Raw genomic sequence first — 18,082 nt, 5'->3', positions numbered from 1 at the left:
AGTCTTATAAAGCACCTAAAGGGTTTTCTACTGGAAGTATTAGACTCTTTTCTATCACAAAGAGTCTTATAAACCATCAATCCTCCTGTTTATTAGACGACCCGCTCTACCTCCCGAGCCACAGCTGCCCTTAAACCCACAGATTGGTAATAAATGTTGACCTTTTTTAAAGCCGTAACCACAACCTTTTCCCAACTATAATTGTTTTCGTTGTTCAACCCCCACCACAAGCCTAAACCTAAATTTACTGAATCTGCCACGTGCTGCCATTTTGCAGAATCCACACGGCCGTCTCTCGACCCCAATGATTCTTTCTCCCTGTGAACCGCACGAGCTTCAAACCGTAGCTCGAAGCAATGAAAGTCTCCACTGAAGGTTTACATTGCTCCCACTGCTGCCAGTTACAGCTCTGCATCTGTGGCAGGCAGGACACTGCTGGTCTGTGGGTGACGTGGTCTATATGAAGAGTTTGAGCCTGCTCATCCCAGATATGATGTATAGCTGACTCTCTTTTGTTCTACAAATCCTGTGTAATGCTCCACAGGGACGGAGTATGGAGTAAGAAGAGAGGCTTGAACTACACAGATTCACTGCACTTTATTAGAGGAACATTCATATAAAGAATACATTTCTACCTTGCCTATTTAATTGATGTATTTTACAATGTTTGACAGAATAAACAATATTTAGCACAGATTGAAGTTGTTGAAATGCAAACGGAAAGCAGAAGAAGGGTGTGGGGTGAGGAAAAGATGACAATGGCGGTTGAAAGCCAGGATACAAGACAGAGAGGGAGAGTAAGCGGGGTCTGCAGGGACAAACAATACCCAGTAATGGTGCATATTGTCTCTGTTGTCACCGAGTGCGGCAGTTTGATGCATTGCATTGCTGGACCAAAGACAATTCTGCGAATGTGGACAAGCCGGCGTATCTGCATATCGATTATTTGTGGCTGCCATAAATATGGTTTAATGGAACTGTCAGTGTGTGCCATTGCACATAAACTGAGCCGAGGGCTCAGCTGCAGCTGGATGCTGCTGGCAAACAACACTCGCCACATCTGCATCCAAGTGGAGAACAGTGGAAAAGGGTATAAAGGAGGAACCTATACTGACTCGTGATTTTTACCATTTTAATTTCAACAACTTGAGTTTTAGAATGCAATTCTGAACAGTTTTATAATATTGGTTTTGTTATTGATCAACAAAAGCATCAGTCCATACAGTTACAAAGAAGATGGACAGAATAATAGCAACACATAGCAACTGTGTCAGAACAATCTAACACAAAAGGCCCAAAATGAACATGGAACCAAGGACACAGAGCAGTGACAGCTCTAGTTAAACTGTTGGAGCTCAGCTAAGATAAGATTTTCAGGAATTGCTAAATTACTCTCAAATATTAAAACCTTTTTGAGGGTTTGAAAACTGGACCTGGAGGATCCTTACCCACCTAACCCACATGTGGCTCTCCTCCACCAGCCGCAAGTTTGGTTCAGACGCAGACATTTTTGCCATGACACACACGGTGAAAACAATACCAGGAATGCTGTCTCCACTGGTGATAATGGTTTCCAATGGGATCAATTATCTGCTGCTTCATTTGATTTGATATCACTTTTCTGTCAGAAGTTCTAGTCCAACAACAAATAGTAAAGCTGAGGACACCTCCTCACTACCTGAAGGCCGCCCTGTCAGTAAGTTTACCAGTTCACTGCAGCTGAAGTTGATGGTACTAGTGTTTTTATTGTTATTACACCATATAGCTCATTAAGTCCAAGAGTGACTCCCTCTATACTCGTGTGTTTTGTATCTAATATAACTAGAGTGGAAAGACTTAATGTTTCCATTCTGACAAACATGCTGCTCTGATGTCGGCTGTTAAGTTGCTCACTAATTAGATTTACTCCTTTGACGTTTAACATCCTAGTTTCCCTGGTGAAACCAGATTCGCTGCACACGAGCAGGTCTAAACAGTCGCCGTACAAACTTCGGTTTGAACCAGGACACCTCGCCATGTAAAGCGAATGTGCAATCATCAGGGGGCCATAAAGGGCAAGGTGAAGCAATGAGAGGAAGCATTAGTCTTTATTCATCTTGTCTCCCTCCATCCCTCCGTCCAGCAGGCAGCTCCTCTCTGTCCCCCAGGGTCTCTTCAAGGCCTCCATTTATCCACCGAGCCATAGATTCTCAGTACAGTGGCAGGAGGCACGGCTGGAAGGATGACGCTTCTTTTGAATAAAGGCATCATGTAAACAGATGTAAACTACAAGCAAAACCTTTTTCAGACACTACTGTAGTACTATAATATACTATAATGTTACGTAGTATACCATAGTACAATATTAATTTGTGATAGTGCTAGATAGCGATACGTGTTGTAGAAGGGTCAAGCTCCATTAAATGTTGGCTCCTACATTTTCCATAACTCCAAACAACAGCACCTCTATCTGACTCCTTCTGCCTAATATAAATATCCACCTCCTTGTAGACAGAGTAAAAAGCTGTGCAATGTAGTGGATCTCAAAATGATGTGCAAACACAACATTACAAGTAAAATCAGTGGTGTTCCCCTTTAAAATATTTGGAATTTGCAATCACATTTGCCTTGACAATATTAATACATTCTTGAACATGTAGCATTGACTGAAGTACTGTGGGGAGTTGGGAGTAACATGAAAACGTAAGGAAGCTTAATATAAATCTAATGAGTAGAGTGGAAATGCTTCACTAGGAGAACTGCTGTCTCTGATACGAGTCACTAAAGGCTGGAGGAATTGGCCGGAGAATGAAGCTTCTCTCGATTGTCCTAAAATTAAAACAGGCGATAAGAATTTTGACACAAGGGTAAAAATAAAGATGCCTCCCTTCCAGAAATGATCTCAGTGGACGAGTGTGACTCAACACGCTGATTTACACGCAGCATACACACTGACCACATCCAGAATACACAGATGCAGAAGTAAAAAATATAAAACCAGGAACACAACAAACAAAAAGCTTGTTGTCAATGGAGCCGAGCTACAGGGAAGACGATAAAGAGGGGAGTGAGAAAAGATGGCTCATCGTGGCTGGAAAGAAAACAGGACCAGATTATGCAGCTAATCGCCGTCGTGCATTTTGGGGATTCAGTGAGAAAAATCTATTATTTGTGATGATGAAATACGCACAACACTGTCGAACTTCCTCAGAAACATAATAGCTGACTGGAAAATTCATCTACTAGATAGACCCATCTGAGATTCAATGTTTTGGTCGTTTGAATCCATGGATCCATTTGTAACCAGTGACGTAACTTATTCAGATTTTTCTAAACCATGACAAAAGACACTACTGTCTATAAATATATTGATTTTAACCTGAATCAGGTTTATTCCCAAGTAGGATTTCAACATACAAGGAACTCAAGTCAAAAAATAAGCTAAAGGATAAAGCAAATCCAGGAGCAAGTGATGTGGTGCAAAACTATACAATAATATACTTTAAAAATTAAAAATATTTTGAGTAAAGAATAAATAGACTTTGGAAGAATCTTTGGCGATAAAACACCCCCCCTGGTGGTCATAGAGACAACACCATCCCAGCAGCTGTGAACAGACGTGGGGATTATCTGCCTGATTGTGACCAGATCAAATCGTCACTGATGCATCTCATCGATTTTGTGCTCGGACCATGGAGAGTTTTATATCCAGCGCACGGCCTCTGCTCAGGTGAGAATAGCGAAGGGGAAAACCGATGCCTGTGAAGCTCTGAGAGACGAGAGCCAGGGTTTCGATTCTGTACAGGCATTGTCAGCAGGAGACTTTGTTACCAATGAAGAAAAGATGGGATTGAAGTATGTTATTCTAAGAAATGCAGGCTCGTCAAAAGGAGCATATGGCATCAGTGGTGAAATAATACACAACTAAACGTACCCCCCCCAAAAAAAGGTGCAGCTCCGACCAAATGAAAAGAACACAAGTTCAAGAGGTTTGCATTAGGTAATTACTAGAGCTAGCAATATATGATGCTTTTTTTAGGAGAATATTTAATGATAATGTGCTTTTTAAATTATTAAAGAAAATACATTCGGATACAAAAGTAACAAATGTCGTACTGCAAAACGTTGAATCCGTATAAAAGCAGGAAATAAATAGTGATTTCAATCAAGCTGCTCTCGAATCAATCTAACGCCCCAAAGTATGTAAATGTAAATAAGTGGAGACAAACTTCCCAGTGATCAATACGTCCAGTCATCAACATCTCATCAGAAAACCAAAGCCTGTGAATCATGTAACAGTCGTGTTCGTGCTCTCGTGTGTAAATCAAAGTCATCAGATGTTCATGCTTCATTCAGCAGAGAGATGCTCTTCTGCTGTCGGCTGCTGATTCAACTGCAACCACATTACTCTCCTGCTTAATAAGGTTTACCGAGTGTGTGCGTATGCTTGTTAAACACAGCAATTTGTCTATGTTCGTCATTTTGTGTTTGTCCCAAGAAGTAGTGTGTGTATGTGTGAGTATTTAAACAGTTTCAGGCTTCGTCGACACTATTGTGGAAATTTTTTGAACGGATGGTTTCCCCTTCGTCCACGTGACCTTTGTTTAGCTAAATATCTCCACCCAGACAAGATCACTAAAACAACTACGAATGCTAAAACAAGCACACTGGGCCAATAGGTGACATATTTTATATACAGTCTATGGTTATGATACAAATCTGAAACAGGGTTTGGCTTTTGTATAATAAAATAAAAGCAGGTGTATAAGAACATTATTTACATTTATCCTAAATCTAATTTGTCATTTAAATGTGTTTAACTATATCTGTGGGGTCCAAAAAACCGAGCAGCCAACAGCTTTGTGGGAACCAGGATGCTGGACCTGTCTATAGCTGCTTGAGGGTCAGGGGCAAGGAAATGCATTATGCCAAAGTCAGGTCCCCACCAGAATGAGTGAACGAGTATGTGTGTACAGTATGTAGGTTAATGGCCTTCATTGTGTTGCTGTTTTTCAGTGAGAGGAGGAGCTCCTCTCATTAGGAGCCTTTTAAAAAGCTAATTGGCTGAGCCAGGAAAGGTCAGGGAGCTCAGCAGGATGCAGACTAATGATCCCGGACTACACACTCGGCTTTAACCTTTAGTCTGAACACAATTTGGTTCCTGAGCTTCAGTTCCAGTCTCTGCAGGTTTCAAAAAGACACACCATGTTTTTCTCTCATCGGAAAATGAATGAGACAATGAGCGTCAGGGATTTTAGAGCTGGTCTCTGGGATGTTGCTTTATATTCATTGTTCCCGTGCGGCGATCTCGTCTCTTAAATCATCTTCTCTCAGACACAGCTTTAATGTGCAGCTGTTCGCAAGCAGGAAAACAGGACTCGTGTAAATACGAGATTTGATTGAGTCAGCAGGACAAGGCAAAGTGTGGATTAATTGCTGGGGTGAATGTAACATTGACACTGAAGAAGTGAGGAATTGCACGACAGCTGCAGAATTACTGGATCAACGCTGAAATGAAAAATTGACTGGATTTTATTTATTTTTTCTAGAAGGTCAAAAGACCAAGAAGAAACACGACAAAGAAACTATAACTTCCGATGCACTATGTTTGAAGCATTTCAACAGCAAAAGTATTCTGCAGAAATACATATTTATATGCTTTTGACTTCTTACATTTACCATCTGTCCATGGTGTTTATGTCCGTTCGTTTACAGCTGAGCATCACAAGTGATAAAGTGCTGGACAAGAAATTTGACTAGAATTTATGTTTTATATTCTTGCTCATATTTTATTTGTTAGATTACATTAAAATGTTTATTGCTCCATAAAATAAACTAAAAGCGGAAAAAAGCCAATGTGTTTTAAAGGTTCTCTACGTACTAATGGCAGGTCGTGGCTGCATGAAGAGGAAAACAGTGGAAAGGACCGTCCACTTCTAAGAATCACAAGACTCAAATTGAGACAATAAAACATTCATAATAAATTTATTCCCCAAACTAAAATTAAATTTTTCATGACTTACATACGACTGTAACGTTCATTATGTTTGAATATTGAAATGTTTTAACCTTAATCAGAAAAATATTACCACGCAAAAAGAAATCAAAAAATAAGATTCATTACATCACGGGCATCTTGATGGCTTCTGAGAAAAGGATAAAACACTTGACCCAAACAAAAAGTGTTTTTATAACAAACAACACTGACAAACTTATTCACTGTTAAAGAACAACCATTCATTTCCTGTATTTTGTTCGACAAGCGCAACAAATACAGCAACTACAAACTAACAGAGTTTAACATATTCTAGGTTCAAATAATCTAGATGATTAAAATGACATGAAAAGTAACTTCTTATAAAAAATATGTTAACACTTCCTTCAGGTCAGTGATAGTTATTAGAATATGCTGTAAATAAAGCTTCCTTTGTGTTTTGACTCATTCAGGTAGTTGGAAGTTGGTTTCAGATTAATTACAGGAGGCTCAAACCTACCTGCCCCCAAACAAAGGAAACATGATGCCAGGGTTACGTATGTGGAGCAGAGACACAGGTGCACCTGGAACAGAAACAAACATAAATCAATATTAATACTTTTATACATTTCACATAAATGTATACTTTGCCATGTTGGAAGTGATATTGTCTATTGTCACAAAAGAGCATTTGTCACGCCGAACAAAGTTCTCTAAATTTACAAATGTCACTAAAAACCATCTTGACTGTCGCCCTGCTACAGCGTCACCTCCATAACACCTGATGGGTTCTTGTCTTTAGGTCCCAGACTAAACATGAGACAAACTATGTCCCTACAGTTGTTCAGAGGTGTCTTCTGCTGGACCCGCACTCATACCCGACAGTGATATCGCAAGCTCACTGAAAGTGCACTAGTTCATTACATCAGCAAAGGTAAGAACTTCAACCACTGGAGGTCAGCAAAAGCAAGATTCTCTGCTATTGTTAACTTAGTTTTAACATAACAAACTGCCTGATAAATAAATAACCATAGAAATGGTCATTTTCATTTCTGCAGAGACTCCAGAAAAACCAGCTGAGTCCTGACCCTTGCAGGTAACAAATCTGCTGAGCAGTCACACACAGCCGTAGGCCCATCATGAGAGAGACAGGAGGATCGCGACAATGGACAAGTGCCGAGTTTGCATTTGTGTGTGTAAGTGTAGACTTTTCTTTTCTGAGTTAAGTTTCTGCCGTGTCAGGTTTTTCAGGGAGCACAGCATAACGTTTCTCTGGGCATACGAGGAGACCAAATATGAGAAGGAAGAATTTCTATTTCACTACTTCCATTAGCCTACAGTTAATATACAGTAACTACTTAGAATATTGTGTTTTTTAATCTGTAATTGTGCATCTGTGTGAACCACTCTAAAACGCTGCAGGTTGCAAAAAGCGATTTGTAGATAAATCTGCCGTGACCAACTCTTCCTTTCATTAACACTGTCCGAGTGGAAGCGTGGTGGAACAGCAGTGTATCGATATCAGGACAAATGCAATGAAAGCGGCTTGTTGGGTCAAATAGCTCTGGTAACAGATCTAATTGAATCTGTGTCAGGTTCTCAGTACAGGTACATCCACTACTGCAAGCAGCACGATGGAAATCAATACACCCTCTATGCATCCATGGATAAACTCTAATTTCATTGAAGGCTTTTTTTCTGTGTGGTAGAGAGAGAGAGAGCAAGAGAGAGAGCGAGAGAGAGAGCGAGAGCCAATGTGTGCATATGTGCAGGTTGATGAAGGTCATTGTATAATCCTATTACAAAATGTGTGTGTGTGTGCAAGAGAGACAAGGCTTTGTGTGCACATTTGGACTTTTGTTCCACAATGTTAACATTTTACAATATAAAGGGAACTTTACTTACTCAGGATTAAAGCTTTATAAGATGACTTTAGAAATCTAGTGTATATCTTTATGTATTTTGACTCTAACAATGCATTTGGATTAATCTAATCCTTAAACTTAGATCCATCATAGATTTAATGGTGCCAAATGTAAACAAATACAGTACAAACAAAAACTTGGCATGATTACATTTCCTGTTTACACCCTCTAAAGCATTATGGAAATGTGATTGTCTCCCAAATAAAAGAACTAGGAAAAGCTACAACACTCACTAGAGCTCATTCCTCTGCCATGGACCAACAGTCCCTTCAAATTGAATCAAGATGCACCGAACTTGTACAAAATCTTAGCACCATACAAGTAGTGAAGCTTTTTGCCATATGATGAACAGTAACAAGAGAAACAACAAGGTTCCATTCAACATTGACAAAATTACATTTGCTGAAAGAGCTTTATTATAAAAACTTATTCAAATAAATGTGTTGCCACTCACAAACCTATTATAAGTATTAGTTATTATCATTATGAATTATACCCAGACTGTGTGCTGTACCTCCCTCATAACATCAATGAATATAGGTGTATATGTACCCTGAATGCAGCTCTGGATTTTGCCCAGGTCAGGGGTATGGAGGCTGAGGGTCCTCAGGATCCGAGGTGGTGCGACCACTAAAGGGGCAGCGATCTTCGGCTGGTGCTGCTCCTCCCCAGGAGTCTGATAGCAGGAGCCCAAATTATTGCTGGAAGTACTTGGAGGTGTCTTGCTCAACATCTGAAAACAGAATCAAGTTGTTGTTTTTTTTAAATAAGAAAAAAAACTGGTATCACTCATTACTTTACCGTTTCCTTAACTCCACAGTTATGAATTGCTTCTATAAAAAGACAAAAGATGTCTCCTCACTGTGAGATCAGCTTTACAGTGAGCTGGGGTTGTCTTGGTCTGGATCACATCTGGAGGGACGAGGGGACTGGTAGCAGGACTTGTAGAGTTAGCATGAGGAAACTCATTGGTCACGGCCAAGGCCAATTCACTACAGCTGAGTGTTTGTTCATTCAGAAGAACACTGAATGGGTTGACGGCCTGTGTATCCTTAAGAAGACACAATAGTTAGACTTAAGCAGCATTTTGCTCACACTATTCTGTTTTGTTAACATAAAATCATTTTGTCCACATACAGATAAACATTATTTTCTACCATATAATCTTTATTAAAATAAGGTGACTGCAGTGAATCAGCAATCCAAAATCAATAATCAATATTTCAGTCTAAATCCTTCCTAAAGCGTGAAACACAAAATCTAAAAGGCATCCAAATTCGAACAGATCTAAGCTTTCTAAATACACACAGTGAAGATGTTGGAGGTGTGGCTGTGCATAAAGTCAGTGTCTGGTGGTCATACTTGGACGTGATGGTTGACCTCACTGTCCTCAATCCACTCCAGGGCAGGCGGCTCTTCCTCTTCAACCTGAGACACCAAGAAACCTCTGAGTGCTTCACACTTACGTCGCACAAACAAATACACTGGTCCATGGTTGAATGTGCTAGGGATTGATAAATAAGTTCATAGGTCAGATTTATTTATATAGCATGTTCAAAATAACAAAAATGGCAAAAAACCTAAAACAGAAGTATGGATAAAAGACAGTAAAAACAATAAAAGAGACAGATGCCTTAAAAGAAAAAAGCTGAGATAAAATGACAGACAACAGAAATGTGAGACAGAATCAGGCTGAATTAAAAGGAAGATTAAAAAGATAGGACTTTAAATGAGATATAAATTCATCCGTAGTGAGACAGGAGCTAATGAGGGATGGGAGACTATTCCAGAGCTCGCAGGCTGCGTGTTTAGACGAGAAAGGGAGAGAGGAGTTGTTGAGAGGATGACCGAGGTAATCAAGGCGCAGTGATGTAATGAGGGAAACTGCAATTCTACAGAAAGAAAATCCTGCCAGTATGTCTGAGTCCAAACAGATGTTGAATCACTGCAATCGATTTATGACTAAGTTAATTGTAAGTATAATTGAAGCTGTTTATTTCCATTATGATCACAAGAAACAAATATTTCAGGAAAAAAGGCTGATTTTAATGTAACTTTATTTTTATGAATCTACTTTTCAGCCCTAATTTAATTCACATATCTCGAGAACAGTTCATCTTATCGACTTAACACCAGAGGAAGTGCAGTGTTGAGTTTGCTATGTAGCAGCAGTGGCTGGGACTCATTAACGGAAGTGACAATGTGTCAATCACGACAACAGCAACATCTATTAATTCTCCAGTTCAGGGGTCTGCTCATCGCCTCACTGAACTTTGAATAAACAGGTGAACAGCTCTTGGAGAAGCAGCGGTGACGCAGCTTCAGGGTTCTGTGGACTGAGTGAGCTCATTTACAAACAGCCCATTCCAAACAGGCAAGTTTAGAACAAGCATTGCACTAGAAGGAAAGATAACGAGTTGTTGGGTGACAGTAAATATTGGCTCAGGCTTACCTGTTACATGTACACATTAAAGTCAGTATTCAGAGCAGCATGATGCACCGTCAGCACAGACTGAGAAAACAGTATTGAGGTTTGAAACACGATCAGCTGACACATTTTAAATAGAGCCATGATTGTATGGTAGCTTCAAGTTTACTATTTACACAACTGTGATGTCAACAGGATCAGTTGCTCTCGTCAGAGGAAAAGTACCGTGAGGAACAAGAGAACACTGGGTGTGGGAAACCTTTCTGATACCCAATTTCAGAAGCAGCAACACATTAGTAACTTACTACCTATGAACAGAAACTCGAGTTAGTCACCAGTGAGGTTCCTTTATTCATGGAGGTATACTGTTGCCTTATAAGCCAATAGTCCTCAAACAGCTCACTGATTGGCTGCCATCTTATTTACTAAACAACAACAAGCTGTGACCTTCCAATAGTCAGACTATATGTTCGTGCACTGACTGTTTGTGTGTGCACGCCAGTACAGTTTGTGTGTTGAGGGTGCGTGGTGCTGCAGTGGGCCTGCACCATTCACAGTATGGCCAGTAAGATAAGGAGAGGAACAACAGCAACATCGAAAGACTGACGTGTGAGAGGGAGCAAGAGAAGAGACAAGGAGAGTGCTCTCATAGATAAGAAAACAACTGAGTCATCATATTCTACAACTCCACCACACGCATCCAAGTAAGCAAGTACTCACACTAATCTTTTCTTTGAACCACAACCTCATAGATTTTAATAAAGAAGAGCAGCAGCCAGGCCTGTGTGTGTGTGAGTGGACTACCTTCAGTGTGGCTGACATGGATGGCTCAGGAGTGTTTGCTGGCTCAGGGCAGATCATCTCCTCCTTTATCTCCGGCAGGTCAAACTTTCCCTCCCCCAAGTAGAGACTCACAGGATTGACCTGGACACACAGCTGAGGAAAGAACATGGCACCAGTCAGCTGACTGATCAAAAACTTTTGTATTTATCATAATCACGATGCAAATAAGAGTTTGTGTGTGAGGGGCTCACTGCTGCACTGGCTGCAGGGCAGCACTGTGTCCCATGTCCTTGGCTCAGCAGGGCAAGGTGGATGTAGACGTTGTCAGCAGTAAGTGTGTCACACAGGTAGAGCTGCAGCACATCTCCAGTGTTACAACACGTAATCCCCACCAGGGTGCGATCAGAGCACAGCTTCTGGAAACAAGCAGTGGCCTCAGCAGTCCAGCTGCCCTGAGAGAGAAAAACCACAACACTCAGACTCCTAAAAAGTCAATGATTACAGCTCTGAATAATAAAACTGTGCGCAACTGTAGAAAGACTCACCAAGAAAACATGTTAATCTTCTGACAATATACCCAGTGAATATTGGTTTATACTATTTTATCCTTTAGGAAGATTCAAATGTTTATGAGGGAACCACTACTGTCTGCATTTAAGTTAAATTTAATGTTTAATTAACTATAAGCAGATAGAAGAGGGATACAGTTGACATTTTGGTTTTAACATTGAAGTGGTGCAGAACTCTGCATAGAATATTAGGTCAGCTATCACACTCACAGAGTTGGGTTTGATTCCAGCAAGTGATGACGGAACAGCTTGTGCAGGAAGAACCAAGTAGCATGACCTGGTGAAAAGAGAGATGAAGAGCGCTCAGTAAAAGACACACACACACACACACTGACCAGCTTAGTGGTAAGACTTCCATCGATTAACTGCTTCAATGTCTGAGATGCCCATACTTGAGGAACTTGAGGTTGTCGCTCTGCACAATAGTCATTCCACCGAAGTCGACGTAGTACACCTCGACTTGAGTGGGACTGATGATCTGATGGATCACCACTCGGTAGAACCATATTCCACCTGGTGACACGCAGCAGACCTGACCCCGTCGTACAAATGGCTTACGGAGGGTGTAACGCTCCGACACCTTGGGAGAGGTGTAACATCGTCTATAGCACAAACGCAAGAGGGAGAGTGAAACAAAGTCATTGCTCCAAGAGAAGTATCAGGAATCATGTGAATTTAAGGCTGAAGCAGTTTTGAAATTATTAAAATGTGGGATTTATTTTTGATTAGTGATTTATTTTTAAATTTCAGAGTCCCAGCTTCAACTTTGCACTTAGTCAAAGCTGTATTTTTTTTACTAAGAATGAGAGTGTGCCAGGAATTATGAAATAGCAAACACAGCAGACTGCTAATAAATTCAAATGTACTTTGTTCTTAAGTCTTTTAAACAAGTGGCCAAGAACACGTCCACCACCTCATCTCAATCATCATGTCCTCCATAGCCTGTGCCTCTTTGCTGTTGCTGAAGCGGATGTAGAAATGTCCTGGCGACTCTACATGTTCCACCAGGGCTTGTAGATGCTCTTGAGCTTGACGGCGCATTGGCGGTTTGAGACGCTGACTCTGCAGAGCATCCAGGGGCACAGCAGGGCTGCAATGCACCTGAATGACAGGGTAAATCTCAGACCTCTACAGGCAGACACAAAAAGTAAAAGGGGAAAAAGAACAAGTAGTGAGCAGGACACAGCGGTGTAAGTCTACAGGATATTACTATACCAAAACATTAGTAATATAAAATATCTAATAAAAGTTTAAAGTGTAAATTCATGATTCACATTTATGTATTCCTGTGACATTTTCATTTGGGTCACTTGCTTTCAGATTGAGTCTGGTAATGTAAAATAATAGAATAAAAAAAGATGTTGCCTAACCATTTCTTGGGTCTTGGAAATGTTACTAGTCTCTAGCTTCTCATTCTTGTAATCGGCTGTGATCTCATGGTTGTCTCCTTCCAGTTTGCCTTCCCAAGGAGACTCTCCACCGTTCAAGTAGTAGCTTGTACTGTCAGTTTCCTTTGAGTCTACAAAATACAGAAAAATTCATTCCATGATAAGTTCAAAGCCGCAGACACAATAAAACAATTTATTCCAACAGGTCATTAGAAAAGTGTTAAATACAGAGGGACTGGTAATCTAATGACACTTGTAGTGAATAAATAAATAGAGGGATGGAAATGATATAAACATAACATTTATATTTACAGCAAAATCAACTTCAAACAATCCTCTCAACCCAAGTTTCCACCATTCTGCCAGTCTGACCATTTCTTTCCAAAAGCAATGTTGAATTTGTTACACAACTCTGTCGCTTGACTGATATCTAACCATATTAAGAAAAGTGTGTCCTCCCTCTCTCCATGACAGCTGCTTTGGCCATTTATATTTCTGAGGTGTTCATACAGCACATTTCCCATAACAAACTACAAACAGGCCTTGACTGTTGGTACACATGCACGTACACACCTGATTGTGTGCTTTCATTGTCATGGATGTCCATAACTATCCAGTGGGGTCCGTCGTCACCCCCTGCAGGTTTGAGGTGCAAGGTGTCACTCATGGCACCGACCAGTTCTGTGACACTGACAAAGCCATTCTGTAGCAGCGGCAGCTCCTCACCAAAGAGCCTCTGAAGAGCAAAAAAACACAGATGAGCGGCCCAAAATGTCACAATGCATAAGTTGTCTTACACTCTCCTGTGACACTATGAAGGTAAACAGGAGCATTGAATGACTGATTTACTTTTACCTTATACTCTGCAGGCAGATTGTGCACCGATAACCCTCCACAGGTCTGATGTACAACCTGCAGCGTGTGAGGATGTAAAGAGTTTCATTACAAAAGAGAAAAAATATGCATCTTTCTTGTTTCTTCTCCAAAATAATTTTAAAGTTATGAATCAACTCGCTCAAACTAGTGGATGTAACCTTTCGCAACTTGTCCTTCAGCTCCTGACTAATGGTGCCAGCTACTCCATTCTCCAGGATTCTTTGACGAAGCTCCTCTTCCAGCTGATGAGAAAGAACAGAGATATTTGAACTTAAATTAAATAAATGTACAAAACATTAAGTTTTGTTTGTGTTTCCAGTTTCACCAACAAGACCATAGACTGTATATGAAGATGGACAAGATGACAGCTCAACAAAAGTGAAGGGAAATCATCATCATGCCCCTGGTGGCTGACTGCAGTAGAGGTCATAAACCCCACTTCCTTCATGTTAATGGTTGGGACATGGATCAAACTAAAAATGGCAGTTTCTTTGTTTTAAATAAGAGCAAACCTTGAGAACACGTTTCTGAAAGAGTTGATCTTCCTGGCAGAGCTCGTCTTCAGCTTTGTGGTTCATCTCAACCTTGTTTGGCTTGTTACTGACAGTTATTGACTCTTGACAGACACGGACCAAAGTAGTCTCCGCAGACAACTGGTTCAAAGGACTCTGCTTCACTGGGACTGGAGCTGAAAAGCAAAAACGTGTTTCAAAATATTAGGAGCCACTGCTCGGTGCTTTTTGAGCAAAACTTACAAAATTTCAAATAGAGTTTGAACAGTGTGTTGGTTTATCATTACTAACCCGCTAACACCAAGTCGATCCATAAACCTTGGACGGATTAAATAGCTATCCAATCTCAAAAAGAGTCATGTGTAATGCAATCAAGACACTGGATAAAGATTGCTCAATAGAAACACATTTTATAAAGATGTTAAAAGGGTGTAAATGCATCAGTGTCTCCAAAAACTGATGCATTTACCAGTTTACCAAGTATAACCACCCCTCTAATAGCACACCTGGGAGTATTGAGGCTGTCTGAGCAATGGTGCCTGGCCCTTTAGGTGCTGGCTTGTCAGTTCTAGGTGACTGTGGCTTCACATGTCCAGTTCTCCTTGGTGTATTGCACGGTCTGACCAGTGTCCTGGGTAGCATGTGTTGCCTCAGGGTCAGAACTGAGCCCAGCCGGCCTTGCTGGATTTGGACGAGGTCTGCTGCTGCCTCCAGCATCTCTCCGGTGGAGTAGAAGCCATAGTTGTGGACACGCAGGGGGTGGCCAAAGCAGCGCAGGAAGCTGACCTCCAGGTCAGATAACCTGAGAGGACCCTAGAAGAGGGGCTGCTTCATTACTCTAACTACACAACATTTTGCAATATGAGAACTACATGATTTTGGTTAGAAATATAAACATAGGATTCAGTCTGGCCTTGCCATTAATTGGGTGCGTTTGATTAGATTAAAATAAAAAAATAAAACGTCTTCAAAATTGCTCTCAATTTGATCATATTTGTCCTGTTTTAACAAACAAACGATTTGGCTTAGACAGTCATTCTGGCTCATGATGCCTTTAATCAAACAGCTGAAAAGTTTCAAACAGTGCAGCTTATTGTGGAGAAGACACACAAGAGGTTTTGATGGGAAACAGTGAATGATAAGGTCATACCTGGGAGAGCAGGAGGCGGAACTGTGCCCTGAGCTGGGCAGGGAGAGCTGGAGGAGCATGACCTCTTCGAGGAAGCATCACAGGGGGGGAATGGTGATGGTAGCGGTTCGATAAGTAGCCGACACCACCCCTGCTAAATTTCTTGTCCGTCTTAGTCGTGCGCTGCTTGGCTACCAGCGCCTCAATTTCCGACGTGGACTCATCGCTTACAGCTGCATTGATGGAAACCATAGCCAGTGTGACTTCACTGCAACGAACTGCAACATTATCCAAATTCATAAACACGCACAAATGAGCAAATCAACTCTACCCTTTAAGAATATTCCACCATCTGGGTTGAAGTTGATAGACACCACGTCGGGCATCTCCTTCGCCATGTCCATGACGTTTCTGAAGCCCAGGAGTTTCAGGGGCATGGGATAGCCCAACATCGCAGTAAAGTCCCGCCTGAGCTTATCAGGGTCCAGGCCCAGCTTGGACGAAATGAGCAAGGAGCGAACATCCTTCTTCAACTTTGCAAAAGCCACTTCCTGGTTCATGTTGCCTGCTGAACAAACAGAATACACAGGATGAAACAAAATGGAGGAAAAAGTGATCGGGTGAAACTGTGGCATGAACACCAGAGGAGTGCATCATGAGATAAGATCCTCTATCAGTACCACAATGGGTAAAGGTGCCACCAGCAAAGGGGATAGAACAAAATGGGACAGTACAAGTAAAGATACTATGAACACAAGGAAATACAGAACATATATAATATACATACAGAATATTTTCATACATATACATATGTTTACATAACAATTACTTAGTCTTGCCGGGTCTAAAATATCCTCTCTAAAATAAAAATCATGGTCAAACACTCAAAATTCATCTTTTGTTAAATTGATTAAAAATGTCCAGCAGCTCCTTATTTTTTGGGTTGGAAATCAACTCTTTGGAAGCAACTTCAAACTTAGCTGCACATGGCTAACACTTGGATTAGCATAACTTTGATTAGCTTCCAACCACCTAAATCATGTGGTGCAATAAATGATCCACCACTGCTCAGCTAGCAAAGTGTTCCAATACAGAGACGGTGTCCTCGAATGCTTCCTGAAGTTCTGTGGACACAAAGTTACCTCGTGTGCTCAGTGTCTCTGCGGCTTCATCCTCCCAAGATGTCTCAACCTTTCCTCTTCTTCACCTGCGCACCTGTGGCTCGCTAGCTAACCGCGGTTAACAGTAGCTAATAGTAGCTAGCAGTAGCTAATAGCAGCTAATAGCAGCTAACAGCAGCTAGCAGACCGCTAAACGTGTGAACACAGAACAGAAGCGTGTATTTCGATGTCAATACGTTAATAATCTGTAAAGTCTGATGAGAGACGGTTTAAAATGAATTTAAAAGATAAAGCGGTTCTTTCAGGTCCCTGAGCAGCGAAGTTCAACTGAGCTGTCGGTGCAGTGACCGCGAAATAAAACAAACAAAGATCGTCTCGTCTCGTCCCAGCTTCTGTTTGTGTTGTGAAGGAAGAATAAAGTTGTTAACGTTATTTATTAAAAAGTTCACTTTTCAAGTATTGGCTGATTTCATTGTCTTTAGTGGACAGATGTAAATTGGGTGTGATATTGTCTGAAATATGCTGTTTTTCTATAGTATTCATAGTATTTAAACATGAACAAATCCAAAAACTAAATATAAATATAAGGACCCCCCCCCTTAAGGGATCAGAGAACGGCTCTCATCGGATGAGTGTGTAAACTGGAAAATAAGAAATGGATATGATAAGAAGAAGAAGAAATAAAAGACGATTTGTATTCATTATATTAGGAAAGTCGACGCTAAACTGAACTGCTGGCTTGAATTAGTATGAAAGTTAAATATGATTTGTTCATATTTGGAATATAATATCTATGTGTGCCAAACATTTTCACAACAATAACAAATCACAAACCGTCAGTGTCTCTGAAGTATTATCAATGTCCTGCTCTTTGTGGTAATCTGGTAAAAGTCTCAGACTGTGGGCCTCCCCTCAGGCAAATCTCCTTATTCCATCTTAGATTACCTTCATGTATAGATTTGCTCATTGTGTGGATGCCTATACGATCATAGTTAATGCCATTTCATCCCATAAACACTCCACAGTTGAGTGAAGATGTCCTTATAATGGGTTTGGACACAATTAGACTCGTGATTTCGATAACAGACGGGAACATGTGGCACAGAATCGACTTCCAGGTTAATTAGGTTTGCATCAGGGAGGATAGTGTGTGTGGGGTTTCCTGTAAAACTGTAAAAACTGTGTCAGCCATTTGAAAAGGAAAAGCCTGAGTCTGCACATTCCCTGTGAAGACTCACTGAATCCTTCAGCTCCACTGAAAAAGAAAATTTGGGGGTAAATAGATTGTAATCTATAATTATTTGTACCCTTCTTAGAACATCTGGATAAGAATTGATAAATAAAACAGAATAATACTGGAATAAACTGCTTTTCTATCAAATAGGGCAATGTTAAATC

The 18,082-nt window shown here is 40.7% G+C and overlaps 1 protein-coding gene across 1 annotated transcript; it reads right to left on the bottom strand.

Annotated features, from left to right (window-relative positions):
• Positions 1-5,947: 5,947 nt before the first annotated feature.
• tdrd5 (tudor domain containing 5) lies at positions 5,948-17,063 on the bottom strand. The gene is made up of 18 exons (XM_035175713.2): positions 16,706-17,063; positions 15,895-16,131; positions 15,585-15,796; positions 14,941-15,247; positions 14,435-14,610; positions 14,081-14,164; positions 13,902-13,958; positions 13,620-13,782; positions 13,029-13,177; positions 12,572-12,786; positions 12,051-12,260; positions 11,869-11,935; positions 11,341-11,541; positions 11,111-11,242; positions 9,241-9,306; positions 8,741-8,929; positions 8,431-8,611; positions 5,948-6,537 (listed from the first exon to the last, which is right to left on the bottom strand). Exons 2-18 carry the CDS (start codon positions 16,121-16,123, stop codon positions 6,470-6,472), a joined length of 2,706 nt encoding a protein of 901 aa, XP_035031604.1. The 5' UTR covers positions 16,124-16,131; positions 16,706-17,063; the 3' UTR covers positions 5,948-6,469.
• Between the last annotated feature and the right edge of the window lie 1,019 nt (positions 17,064-18,082).

Source organism: Hippoglossus stenolepis, chromosome 14 (assembly GCF_022539355.2).
Source record: "Hippoglossus stenolepis isolate QCI-W04-F060 chromosome 14, HSTE1.2, whole genome shotgun sequence".
NCBI lineage: Eukaryota > Metazoa > Chordata > Actinopteri > Pleuronectiformes > Pleuronectidae > Hippoglossus > Hippoglossus stenolepis.
The sequence above is the reverse complement of the archived record's forward strand: the minus strand, read 5'-3'. Positions and strand labels throughout refer to the sequence as shown.

What these genes read in the sequence shown, in the direction of transcription:
- tdrd5 (XM_035175713.2), bottom strand. Translation starts at nt 16,123, where the DNA reads ATGAACCAGGAAGTGGCTTTTGCAAAGTTGAAGAAGGATGTTCGCTCC. An exon ending in GACAACCTCAAGTTCCTCAA is followed by an intron (nt 11,936 to 12,050) that starts GTATGGGCATCT and finishes TCTTTTCACCAG; the next exon opens with GTCATGCTACTTGGTTCTTC. An exon ending in AATCCAGAGCTGCATTCAGG is followed by an intron (nt 6,538 to 8,430) that starts GTACATATACAC and finishes TTTCTGTTCCAG; the next exon opens with GTGCACCTGTGTCTCTGCTC.